General features: G+C 43.2%; 1 protein-coding gene across 3 annotated transcripts in view; it reads left to right on the top strand.

The window, feature by feature from the left end:
• Nucleotides 1-13687, top strand: part of ITGB1 (integrin subunit beta 1) — a 234339-nt gene that overhangs the window by 207432 nt on the left and 13220 nt on the right. For 2 of the 3 annotated variants that reach the window (XM_033931504.1, XM_033931505.1), the window contains 2 exons: nucleotides 580-746; nucleotides 7960-8040. In XM_033931504.1, coding sequence (XP_033787395.1) covers nucleotides 580-746; nucleotides 7960-8034 — 242 coding nt within the window. In that variant the 3' untranslated portion in view covers nucleotides 8035-8040. The remainder of the gene's footprint in view (nucleotides 1-579; nucleotides 747-7959; nucleotides 8041-13687) is intronic. The other variant, XM_033931506.1, reaches the window with a different exon arrangement.

Here is a 13687-nt window from a genome sequence, read left to right as displayed (position 1 = left end):
TTAGGTTTTGTAGTGTCAAGTTGAGATAGCAAGTGCTGATGTGTAAGAAAATATTTTAAATTGCTTGCATGCAAAGCACTAGAGATAGATAGATGAGTGGCTTGTTTATGACAACTTTTGTTAATTACCACAGATAGTTAATGAAAAAATCAATCTGCTCTTTTTTTGTAAATTGCAGTAGAAAATTGTTATTTTATTTATTTAAATGTAATGGGGTTGTTATTTTCAGCTGATGGCGCTGTGGCCAGAAATTCAGTACTAGGCCAAGTCCAGGCTTTGGCATTGAATTTCCAGACCTTGCTAAACCATAGCTGGTTAAGTATGATATTCAGTACTTAATAGGCTATAGAATTAATTTTTACGCAGTGACCTTAGCCGGTTAAGTTCTGAATTAGAACCAGCCAAGTGCCGACTGCTGCTGAAAGTAACTGGTTATCTCCAAACAAGCGATTAACTGACCAAGAGCTGTCTCTGGCCTGTTAAATTGCTTTGAATATCAACTCCAGTGTTTCTAGTTTCATAACCTCTATACTGGTGGTGGCTTTCATTTGTCCTTTTATTTTTTTACTTCATTGCCAGAGTGTCCCAGTGGTCCTGACATCATTCCCATTGTAGCTGGTGTAGTTGCTGGCATTGTTCTTATTGGTCTGGCTCTGTTGCTGATCTGGAAACTGCTCATGATTATTCATGATAGAAGAGAATTTGCTAAATTTGAAAAAGAAAAGATGAATGCTAAGTGGGATGCGGTAAGTTGTCAAATTGTTTCATTAGCCACTAGAATGCAGTATGAAGGCTGCTTTTCAATGTTTATTTACCTTTGTTGCTGAATGTGTGACTCAGCTTAAGGAACAAAAATGGAAATACATGCTATATAAAACATTCACTATTGTAAGTACTAATTGTTTTTTTTAAATTCTTTATTAATTTTCAAACTTTCATCAAGTGTACAAATATCAAATCAGTATCATAGCATACATCATTTTATATTCTTACTATTATATCTTATAATACAAATATTTAACCCTCACTCCACCCATCAAAATTTCAATCTTATCTCGCTGGATCCCTTGGCTGAAGTCCAGGGGCTGTTCTGTTCCACAGTGAAATGGTGTGACTTCGGGATAAATTTACTACCTTGGCAATAGAATTGGGCTCTCACATGGGCATATGGAGGCCCACTTAGAAGAACACAAAGTGCTTTTGCTCTGGTAGATACAAGCGCAAAAGATTTGCAAGCGCAGCAAGTCTTCATTTATGACAATCTCGAAGATCTGGAGAATAAAAACCAGCAGGCTAATCTTAGGATTCGGGGTATATCAGAATCTGTGGGTTATGGTGACTGTGAAAAAGTAGCTCAACAAATAGTGATTATGCTATTTGCTATTGATCCGTTACCCTGATCCGCAGTGGATATCCATATTGAGCAGGCCCATCAAATTTTTGGCTGCCCCTCGGGGAAACAAGCCTAGAGATATTGTGGTTTGCTTTAGAAATTGTAAGACCAAGGAAGCTATACTATAAGTACTAATTGGTTTCAGGAGAAAAACTTCTCAGGGGAGAAGTGATAAGATGTAAAGAAATTCCATTGCTTCAGGAAGAGAGGAGGGAATGAGAATATGGAAGTTGTATAAAGCTTTAATTTTTTTTTTTTTTTTAAATTGTTATACAAGCTGTGTCATGCAAAGGTAGGAGGAAACTGCAGTATCCCTATGTAACCTAGCAATGTAACATAATCTCATCAAATGCATAATAATTGCTGTCTTTGTGTAAAATTTTTTATTTCAATAGTCTAGATATAAATCCCTAGCCTTTTAGAGCTGGTTTCAGTAAATTGTGCTGAAAAAAATCAGTACTGAATGGTGGTCTATAAGAGGTTTTCCAGGATTGCTGCCTTTATAGAATAGTTCATAGTGCTGGGATCTGCCCTCATCTTTAGGTGCAAGGAATTATACCAACTGAAGCAAGGTATAAATCCCAGCATGCAAATTGGGTACAAATCCATACTATTCTAATAACACTGCGTGCATTATAAAGGAACACCCATGGCCCAACCATGCCCTTCTCATGGCTATGCCCCATTTGCAGAGTCACATGGAAACACTTGTAAATGGGAGGGGATTCACATAGATTTTCTGGTCGCATCCTTTAAAATGCTTTTCTATGCTGAAAATTTGGGGCAGAAGTAGCACGTAATGTTTGGTGTCATATATAGAATTTTACAGTGTTCTGGCTGGTTTGATATTTTCAGAACCATACAAAGTATTGGAGACTCACATTTTCACATTTTGACTGTGAAATGTATTTTTATAGAAACAGAATTGAAAGAAAAATCTTTCTTGCTCCTTTTTAGTCTGTTTTATCTGGAAATGTTGAATATAAGCATTATGTACTGATTCAGACCAAGGGTCCATCTACTCCACTATCCAGTTTCCAACTGTAGCCAGTCCAGGTCATCAGTACCTGAGAGTCCCAAAAAGTAGTAAGATTCCAAGCTAATTATCCTTGGAGATACTCAGTGACTTTTCCTCGGTGGGGATACTTGGTGGCTTTCCCAGAGGTCTCCATTGCTCCAGCTACAAAATAAGAACCTGTTTAATATATTAGCCACTTTGATTTGAACCTGGCAATTTATCAAATCCCAGTCGCTTTCCCCCTACCTTAATGATTTGTGGACATTTCCTCTAGGATAAACCTTTTTTATACCCATCTACACTAACTTTTTAACACTTGCTCTGGCAGTGAGTTCTAGAGCTTAACTATATACATTGAGTGAATATTTTCTATTTCTTTGGATTGTTCCTGTGTAACTTCATGGAGTGTCCCCCTAGTCTTTCCATGTTTTGAAACGGTAAATAATTGATTCATATTTAGCCATATCACTCCATTCAGGATTCTTTAGACCTCAATTCTATCTTTCCTCAGCTGTCCCCAATCTCTTCAGCCCTTCTTTGTACCTTTCTAATTCAACTACATCATTTTTGAGATGCATTGACCAGAACTGTACATAATACTTAAGGTGCAGTATCGACATAGAGTGATAAAAGTTAACAACTGAGATATTTCTCCCTAAAGGGGAATATAATTTCAGACCTGGTGGAGTTTACCTTATATCTGGTCAGTGCCCAAATATTTTTAGTGCTTCCAAGATTCTTGCAGCCTTACTTGATATAAAAGCATTGGCATTAGAACAGGGGGAGCCACATGTGCCATGGCACCCCCTAAATTTTGCTACCCTTTCTCCTTGCAAAGCCTTTAGTCTTTATTTCACTCCCATGGAGTGACAACTCTAGAAGCTGCATCACTAGCATCGCATGACTGGTCAGCATGAAGCCATACTCTCCAAAACAAGACGTTTAGGTGGGACGGGAGCCAGCCTGGAGCATGTGCAGATGCTCAAGGCCTCACACCAGGCCAGTCGTGTAATGTCTCTGCAGCTTCTGCCCCAGTTCGGCACCTTCAGCCTTTCTCCATCCTCAGGCCATCAGGCATTGGGTACCCACCCTAGGGAATCCCAAGACAGTTGTAACTGTATGCCTGCTCCACTCCTGCTTTGTGTTTTGTTGTTAACTACAACTGACAAATGGAAGGGGCAGATGCTGGATAGGAGGGGGTAGAAAAGAGGATAGATAGTGAGAATGGGAAATAATTGGAAGAGGAGAGCTGGTGTGTAGGAAAAAAATGGAAAGCTGTAGGTACACACTAGTGCTGCCCGATTCAAATGATTTACTGATTCACTTTGGTGAATCATTAAAATCAATTCGTTTTCTTAAAAAAACGGGCTCGCTGATTCAGCGACCAGCTTTCCTCCTTGCATAACTTCGGGCCTCCTAATGCAGAAATGGCAGCGCTCTGGCAGTGAAAAACCTGTCCTAAGTGCTGCCTCTTGCAGGTTGTCCACTGCTGCTGTTGCTCCTGCTCTAGGAGACCTGATGTCAGAGCTCATGGGGGGAGTGTATCGGTCGGGAAGTGCCAAAGCTGTGGGTACCCTCAGCTCCACGGCTTTAGGGGGGCTCCCTGAAAGACGGCATGTTTTCCCTCTCTTCACCATTGTCCGGCTTCCCCCTGGCCTCCTTGTCTAACCTTAAAAACTAATTACGGCCTGCAGAGGATCGCCAGTGATGTAGCAGTTCTAGCAGGCTGCCGTCGGCCTCCACTACACATTCCCTTTGCCATGTTTCATCCCAGACCAAAACAGAACATGACACCAGAGGAGGGACGGGACCACAGCAGAGGGAACATATGGCGGAGGTGGCAGCATACTAGAATTGCTACATTACTGGCGATCCTCTCAAGACCGTAATTAGTTTTGAAGTGAGACTGAGAGGCCAGAGGGAAGCCGGATGACGATGGAGAGAAGGGGGAAGCATGCCGGCCTTCAGGAGGCCCCCTGGTGTAGCTATTAGAAAGGTACAAAAGGAAGTGGGAACGGATAATGAGCACTCCACTGAAGAACATTGATGTAAAACCAACTTGTTTATTTCAAAAAAGGACACAAGCAGAAGCTGTGGACCCGACACAGCACTGTGTTTCAGCGTCTGAGGAACGCCTGCATCAGGGGTCACTAAACATAAAAACATAACACAACATATTAAAACACATCTTATAAAAATTTTAAAATTTTTCCTAAGCCATTCGAGTAAATGAATGCCAGAGGCCAATCAAGTAAATCAATAACACATATAAATATAATGAATGATACATATATCAAAGATATATATATATATATATATATATATATAACAAACAAAACATACGATAATGTTTATGCAAATACCTAAAAATGGAACCAAACCTGTGGCGTATATGTTCACAGATGACAGGTCTGGAATAAAACAAAGCTATGTAGTAAAAATATGGAAATAGGACCATCAAAATACCATATTTCATCAGGAAAAAAACTACAGCATAACATAATATAATATTTACATCTAATATAATAAAACGGTAAGCCGCGCATGCGCACTTCCTATGCGTGTGTCCGTTTTCCGTGAGCTGTAGCACACATAGGAAGTGCGCATGCGCGGCTTACGGTCTGGCCTCATGCAAGGCAAGACAAGTGGCATGTGCGCTCTTCCCTGTTCTCCACTGCTGCCGGCCGCTAGCACCCCCTGCCCTCTCTGTCGCCTCCCAGCTCCAGCGGCATAGGCAGCACTATAAACACGCTGCTTCACGCCCTTCCCTGCCGATTTCGTCTGCCGCGTCTCTGATGACATCATCGGAGACAGACGCGGCAGAGGAAATCGCCAGTAGAAGGCCGCGAAGCAGCGTGTTTATAGTGCTGCCTACGCGGCTGGAGTCCCGAGGTTTGTCGGCGGTGGGAGGGTCCCGAACGGAAACTTCAAATCCGCCCCTCTGAAGGTGATTTCCACAGGGGGGGGGGAGAAACGGATGGTCGGGACGGAGGAGAAATGGATGGGCGAACTCCTCCGGGCCCCACATGCCGCTCCGCGCCGGCCACCGGCACATGGGAATCCCTGCGCCTGCACCGCTTCGACACCGACTATATTAATGCAAATTACATGCTGGTAAGACTGAATCCGTCCCAGCACTAGCCCGTATGGCACTCTGTCTCACGGTGGGAGGGTCAATGGGGTCGGCTGCACGGCGAAGATAGGGGAGGGGAGAGAGGGTTCTACTGCACAGGGGGATGGCTAGCAGGCAGGTTGGCTTCGGAAGGTGCGGGAGGGACAAACTATGGAACGCAATGAGGGGCAGCAGGGAAGAGGTGCTGCTGATGGACTGGGGGAGCAGGGAAGAGGTGCTGCTGGTCGGGGGGGGAGAGTTCTGCTGCACAGGGGGATGGCAGGCAGGCAAGCTGGCTTCGGAGGGTGGGGGTGGGACAAACTATGGAAGGCAGTGAGGGGCAGCAGGGAAGAGGTGTTGCTGGACCGGAGAACCAGGGAAGAGGAACCAGGGGAGCAGGGAATAGGTGCTGCTGGATAGGGGGAGCAGGGAAGAGGTGCTACTGGGGGGGGAGAGTTCTACTGTACAGGGGGATGGCAGGCAGGCAAGCTGGCTTCGGAGGGTGGGGGTGGGACAAACTATGGAAGGGAACATGTGAGGGAAGGAGGGTTTAATGTAACGGGCTAAAACACTAGTAAGACAATAAAAGAGCGCAAAACATGTAGCTGCGTGAACCAACTTTAAAAGCTATTTGATTGAAAGAACAAGTTTTGTAACAAGCTAGCAACCATACAGGATGTTAATGCAGAAAATCTCACCCCCCCCCTCCTTGAAATTCAATCAAATTGTCGTCTAGGGTCTCAAATGAAACACTGCAAAAAATTTTTGGATCTACACTTCCCCTTCCCTATTCGCAGTTTCATTGTTGCAGTTTCGATTATCTGCTATTTTTTGGGGGGGGGGAGAACCCTGCGTTTCAGACCTTCCCTGCCTTCCTCCCGCCTTCCCCTCAGCATCCTGGCTTTACCTGGTGATCTAGCAGGCTTTCAGAGCAGGAGCAATCTTCACGCTTGCCCCGTGCAGATCGCCAATAGGAAATGGCAGCCGTGAGCTCCTGTCGTGGTCTCGAGAGACTACGGGAGGTCACAGTAGCCATTTCCTATTGGCGAGCTGCATGGGGCAGGAGCGTAGGAAGATAGCTCCTGCCCCGAAAGCCTGCTAGACCACCTGGTAAGGCCGGCACAGGCTGCCCAGCCGAGAGGAATGATCTTCATTCTGCCCGGCCCGACACCAAAGCAGGGAAAGTGGAGAAGCACCCGCACTGGCCCCTGCAAACATGCACAGAAGGAGGCGATCGGAGGCGGAGACCACCAGGTAAAGTCTGGGGGTGGGTCAGAGCCGGCACAAAGTTATTCACTCCTAACCCCCGTGAATACCGAGGGAGAAGTGGATCTCAATTTGGTCAGGAGCTAGGGGTGGTTGAACAAAAGCAATTGATCCACTCCCATGCCTCGTGTGACCTAAAACGCCAACTTTGCTTAAGGTTTTCAGATGCATCAGTAGGGTCATCACTGTCAAAATCAGGCTTAGGGCTACTTAGATCTTGCAATTTGACATGCAAGTCTTGTCTGCATCTTGGGCAAAGATTTTGGCCTGGTTTAAACTCGTGCTTTGTGATAGCTTTTAAATGATCAGCTGCAGGAAGATCAATTGGTTATAGACATTTTAAGGGGGTTGAGTGTGGGAGGTTTTCAGTATTGGTCCACTTGACATGGAAAGACCCTTAACACTTTATTGCCCCATGTAAACTACATTGATTGTGTAAACCACACAGCAGAAGCGGCATATCAAGTCCCATCCCTTTTACCTTTACCTGGATTTGGATTTAGATCAGCTTTCTCAGTATCAGCTCAAGGTAAGCTGCATTCAGGTACCTGTCCCTGGAGGATCACAATTTAAGTTTTGTACCTGAGGCAGTAGAGTGTTAAGTAACTTGTCTAAAATCTCGAGCATAGAGATTTGAATCTTGACTTCCCTGGTTTTCATCTTGCTGCTTTAACTAGTAGATATAGCTAATGCATACTGTCTGTATTAGAGAATGTGGTTTACGGTAGCCCGGGCACCAAGCGCTCCTCATGCTCCCATCCATCATGCCCCCCACCCCAGCATACCTTCTCAAATCTTCACCGGCAATGAGCAGCATCTCCTGCCTGCTGCTCGCACCAGCCTGAGCTCCCTTTTTCTGGCTAGCGTGAGCAGCAGGCAGGAGATGCTGCCAGTGAAGATTTGAGAACTGTTGAGGGTACTGTGGGTAGAGTGGGGTAGAGTAAAGGAGAGCCTCTGGGAAATTGTGGATAAGTGAAACCACAGATACAGAATTTGCAGATATGGGGGGACCCCCTCATATTGTATTTTATGCATGTTCATACTGTAACCTGCCTAGATTTTAGGCAGGAAATAAACTTTCAAAATAATTGTATATCTCGGTATTGTTTTAATCTCTTTTCTTGCTTACTGTTGAAATCATTCAGTGTTAACAATTTCTTTTCTCTTCAGCAAGAGAATCCAATTTACAAGAGCCCTATAAATAATTTCAAGAATCCAAACTATGGACGTAAAGCTGCTCTCTAAATCTCAGTCTGTATTTTCTGCCTTTTCTTTGCATGGTTTCTGTGATATACTCCCTGCTATTTCTCAAACTATTAACCTTTGTGTGCTTCTGGTACAAGCAGTAGATGCTGTAGAAATTAAGATGCTTTTTTATTTTGCTGTGGTAGGATTTTATTCAGGATGTGAGTTTTGTTACTGAAATTATTAATATATTTTACTTATAAATCACAGCTATGATACTTAATTGGTGCTATTACACTTTAATTAGTTGTACAAAGGATTTAAAATTTTGACATTTCCTAGGGATGGCATTCTCCAGTCTTAGCTGCTACAATACATCTCAGTAATTGTGGAACTGCTAAAAGCCAGATGTATTTGCAAATAGTTGATTTAAGAACCATCTATATGTGAATATGTTAGCTAGTCTGGAAACCAGATATATTAGTAGTACTAGAGGACCCAAGTTCACAAATGTTGTAGAGTTCTTTTTGCCTCTCGATCAAAGACTTCTGGGATTTATTTTCCTTTCAGTGTTTTATATGATTGGCACATACCCCATTGAGTCATTTTTTTTCATTTCTAAACTAGTCAAAACCTTGCTGTATTTGTACAGAAGCATGGTGAGATTTTTCAGACTGTGTATTCAGTAAAAGTTGAGGAATTGATAAGATTAGATGGGAATTGCAATTTAATGGCTTCCCTAGACTATTGAACAGAAATAAATTTTTCTATTAGGGTTACTTAGCATATCCTTTCTGTGTTAGGATAAAATGTTTTTTGGGTTGTTGTTTTTTTTGTGGTTATATAGTGCAACAGGAATATCAGTCTTGACCAACGGATATTTATTCTCTTTTACTGCACGTCTGTAGAGAGCCTACCATATTTTTCCGCTCCATAAGACGCACCTGACCATAAGACGCATTCTAGATTTAGAGGAGGAAAACAAGAAAAAAACCCACTCTGAACCAAATTCTTCCTGCCAAGCTCTGCACCCAATCCCACACTCCTTGCCAGGCTCTGCAGTCTGTTCCCCTCCCTACCAAGCTCTGTACCCTGTCCCCCCCTCTTGTGGTAGGCTGGGACAGGGCAGTACCTAGTGGCTGGCAGGCAGGTAGGGACAGGGTGCAGGGCAGGCTGGGAAGTCTTTCTGTTTCCTGCTCAAATTTGGAAATACATATCTCTGATACCTTTACATTTTTATTTCCTCTTCTTCTCTTTTTTTTTTTTAAAGCAATTCACAGAGTGATCCAAGATGGGGCCGCGAGTGGCTGAATGTTGGAAGCTGCTCTCGAGTGCTTGGGGAAAATTGGAAACTTTACCTTGTTTCGTTTTTCAGCTTGTCTGAAACTTTCCTCATGCCAAAAAGGAGGGGGAGAAGTGCCGCAGGAGCCTCACAGCCCCCTGAAAATCCCCCTACAATCACCATCATGCAGCTCCTGAATCGGCTTCAAAGGGAGTCAACGATATCAGGGAATCGCCCGCTGGAACCAGTGACACAGAGTGACACTGCTAAAGGGATCTCTGGGTTAGAGGTCACATTGAGCCCTGAAGTAAGAGACATTTCCCCCCAACCTCAGCTCACAGCGGGAATCAGACACCTCCAATGAGATAGTGTCTGCAACCCGGGAGGCTCGTTCTTCTGGGAGTTTGGAGAACGATATCCCGAAAGACTCTTCGAGTCTTGAGAGAGATATGGTAATTGGAACATCGAAGAAGAAGGAGGAAAATAGAACTAACAAACAACTTTGGGAGGTGAGACTAGTTTTTTCCATGGTTGAAAAACCCACTGAAATTACAATGGAGTCTCTCTGGGACTTAGTTATTAAATTAGAAAACACTTTGAATCCACAAATTAGAGAGGTGGAAAAGAAAATACATAAACAAGAACTAAATGTAATACAATCAGAAATGACCTCAATCAAATCTAAGTTGGGAAAAAATGAAGCTGAAATAATTGAGGTCAAACAGCTACAGGAAGTTGTGGTTAAAGACTGTGTTAATATTAGGTGGAAACTGGAAATGATTGAAAATGGCCATTGAGCCAATAATTGGAGGTTCCTAAACTTCTCTAGGGTTTTCTCTATGTCCCCTAGGGAAATGTTAAAGAAATATTTCCTAGAAGTTTTCTCAGTTTCCGAGGAGTTAATTCCACCTTTCATACATATTTGCCTATTAGGAATACAGAGCAGCAATTGATTAACCAAGGACAGCAGGAACTACAACTAGATATTTCCACTTTATTGGAAACTTCTACAAAAGATTTGGCCACACCAGCAACATTATTAGCGACTGTTGCACTGGCACCAGATGAGAACTGGATTATGAAGATGTTCTTTAAAAATAGAACTAAAGAGTTTCTGGGACAAAAAGTATAGATCTTTCCAGATGTCACAACAAAGAGACTCAAAAACTAAGAAGGCAGTTTTTGTTATTGAAACCAGGTGTAATTTCACTGGGGGGAAAGTTTTTTTTTCTTAGATTTCCCTGTAAATGTATTGTTCTTTATGGCCCAGATAAATATGTTTTCGTTGATCCGACACACCTAACAAATTTTGTAGCTTTGAAACGTTTTGAGAAAGGTGGAACAACTGGAATAATAACTGACTCATGATTAGAGTACTCCCCTTAACTCCAGTCACTTTTGATTTTACTTTTTAAATGATTTCTTTCTTAATTATTAATATCACTCTCTGAAAGTCTTGGTTCACAGAAAGATAATTGTGGACTACTGATTGCTTAATATTGTAAAGGGAATATGTTGTTTCTCCTTTTTATAAAATTATTTTCCTTTTTTCTTGTTCCTAATTATAATCATACTGTACAAGATACTATGCTTGATAATTTTGTGTAAAATTATAAAAAAAGGAATTCACATGTCCAGCACAAGACCTCTTGCCTCAGTTGTACATTTGTTGTAAATTTAAACAAGTGATTAATTTACTGTAATTCCAGCAGGAGGGCTCCCTTCCCCAGTACCTTTTTGCAGGGTATCTTTCTGCAGTGCTGGGAAGCCTCCTGATAATTTAATTCCAGCAGGAGCGCCCCCTTTCTTAGTACCATTCTGCAGGACACCCCCCCACCCTACCCCCCGGTATCTTTATGCAATCCTGGCGGCCCAGCGCTGCATCGGCAGCCTCCCCTGCTAGACGGCTGCCCGAGTCCCCATCTGCCGCGGCAGTGAGAGGCAAATGCAAGCCCCGAGTGCGCCTGCCTGGTCCCATGCCACCACCCGAATAGTGCCGTCAGCTCGGTCCAGCGTTGCATCGGCAGGCTCCCCCATCTGCCGTGGAAGTGAATGGCAGGCGCGAGCCCCGAGCATGCCTGCCTGGTCCCATGCCGCCGCTCGAATGGTGCAGTCAGCTCCCGCGAGAACCAATGACACCATTCGAGCAGCGACGCAGTACCAGGCAGGTGCGCTCGGGGCTCGCGCCTGCCTTTCACTTCTACAGTGCTGGGGTGACTAACATTTGATCGCATGGCATCAGCTAGCAATAAGGCCACTCAGTTCTCTCTTTCTACAGCCACCTATAAACTTTGTCCTATAATTTTATTGTGAATGTCAATTGTAACCTGTTCTGAGCTCCTGGGAGAACGGGATAGAAATATAAATAAATAAATGAGCCAGGAAGCGACAGGCTGGACGCTCTGGTCCAGCCCTGGCCTCAAGCAGAGCTTCTGTATGTGTTTCCCCCCATGGCCGATGATAGGAAGAGTCATCTGAAGGATAAGGACCCACAAGGAGCTAGTTAATCTGGTTGCCCTGGACTGGCCGAGACGGCCGTGGTACGCAGATCTAGTGTGTCTACCGAGAGGCAATTGGATCCCCTGTCATCCGGGACTCCTCTCACAAGGCCCCATTGATCTGGAGGATCCAGATCACTTTAGTCTTGCTGCTTAGCTCTTGAGCTATTCGAACATGGTGATAACCACCCTCCTAAGATCTAAGAAGCAGTCCACTTTGGCAGCCCATACAAAGGCATGGAAGTGTTTACAGTGCTGATGGAGAGGTACAAATCCGACCAAGGCTTCAGTTGTCATGGTCTTACCCTTTCTTCAGGAATGGCTCGATTAAAAGCCTTGCAGTGGGTTCACTCAAGGTACAGATAGTGGGTCTTTGTGCTTTAGAGGGCAGACCAGACAGTGAACCAGGTTTTTGAAGGGAGCATTGTGTCTTCGCCCCCCTGTGCGCCAGCCTTTTCCATCATGGAATCTTAATCTCATCCTGTGGATACTAACATGAACTCCATATGAGCCCTTGGAGGAAGCCTTGCTCATGGACATAGCAGGCAAGACTGTGCTTTTAGTGTCCATGAGTTTGGCCAGATGGGTATCAGAATTGCAGGTTCTGTCCTGCAGGGTCCAACAAGATTTCAGAGACTGTTGTCTTGCTTTAAATGGTACTTTCCCTCTTACCAAATGAATTTCCTAGTTTGCCCTCAGGAGCAAAGGAGGAAGACAAAGATCCTGAAATGTCTGGACAACTGAAGAGTTCTTCATTATTTAGAGATGACAACCGTGTTTTGCCTGGGAGATTATCTCTTCATGCTCCTGGGTGTAGCACGACGGGGACAGTCGGCATCAAAAGCGACCATTTCAAGATGGATTCATCTGGTGATTTCTTCGGCTTATATTGATTGGGAGCAGAAAGTGGGAGTAAAGGCATATTCCACCACAGGGGTGGCATAGTCTGTGGATGTAGCAGCCAGAAGGGATGCAGAGTTTGGTTTTGCAGTGCTGATAACAGACTCACGTGTCCCTTCCTAGGCACTGGGGATTGGTACATCCTGTTGGTCAACACTGATATTCCTGTTGCACTAGAATGGAAGATTAGGTTCTTACCTTTGCTAATCTTCTTTCTTGTAAACAGGAATATCGGTCTTGATGCTCACCCTCTCAGTTCATTAACCTGCTTTCTGTGTCGGACATGTCTGGAGGGTCATATGTCTTGTTTACTTCCATTGTTCCTTGCGGTCAGGGAGGAAAATAATTTTTATTACAGTAATGTAAAATTAGCAAATTGAGTAACCTATTGAAGCAGGTTGCACATAAGTTTCATTTCATTTCATGTGTTGCAAAATGTTTTAATTAATGTTTTTGTTGAGCAGAACAGACTTGTTTTGTTACAGGGAGAATCCCCGCATCCCTTCTTTCTGTACCCACTCTAGGGTTGACTAACTGCTTTGATAAACTGAGGAAATCAGCACAGACCAGAATGAGAGGAGAAAGAGCAGAAAAATATGTAAATTAGGCTCTCTACAGACTTTGCAGTAAAAGGGTAAATATCTATTCGTAGCAAAAATAAGAAACTAATCTTCTATTATTGCATGAAACTACTTTGTAAATATGAATTTGAGTGCATCTTGAATGATTTGTTCTCATTTCCTTTGAAATTCCTTTCTAAATTTGCACGCATTGTTTGTTCATTTTCATTTATGTGTATTTGAGAGCTAAATTTTGTTGACAGAAAGCAAGCAGTGTAAGATTATTCATAAAACTTATCTCCTTACTCCCTGAAATTTGTAAGCTTAAGTATGTTACTCATCCTTCATTTTTCTTTTGTACAGTTGTGAATGATTTGTCTTAACAATTTTTTCATTTTATGTCTTTTTTTTTTTTTAGTTCAAATTTTTTTTATTGAATTTAGTATATAAAGTACAATAAATGTTAAGGCAAG

Source organism: Geotrypetes seraphini, chromosome 2, assembly GCF_902459505.1.
Source record: "Geotrypetes seraphini chromosome 2, aGeoSer1.1, whole genome shotgun sequence".
NCBI classification, from domain to species: Eukaryota; Metazoa; Chordata; class Amphibia; order Gymnophiona; family Dermophiidae; genus Geotrypetes; species Geotrypetes seraphini.
The sequence above is the reverse complement of the archived record's forward strand: the minus strand, read 5'-3'. Positions and strand labels throughout refer to the sequence as shown.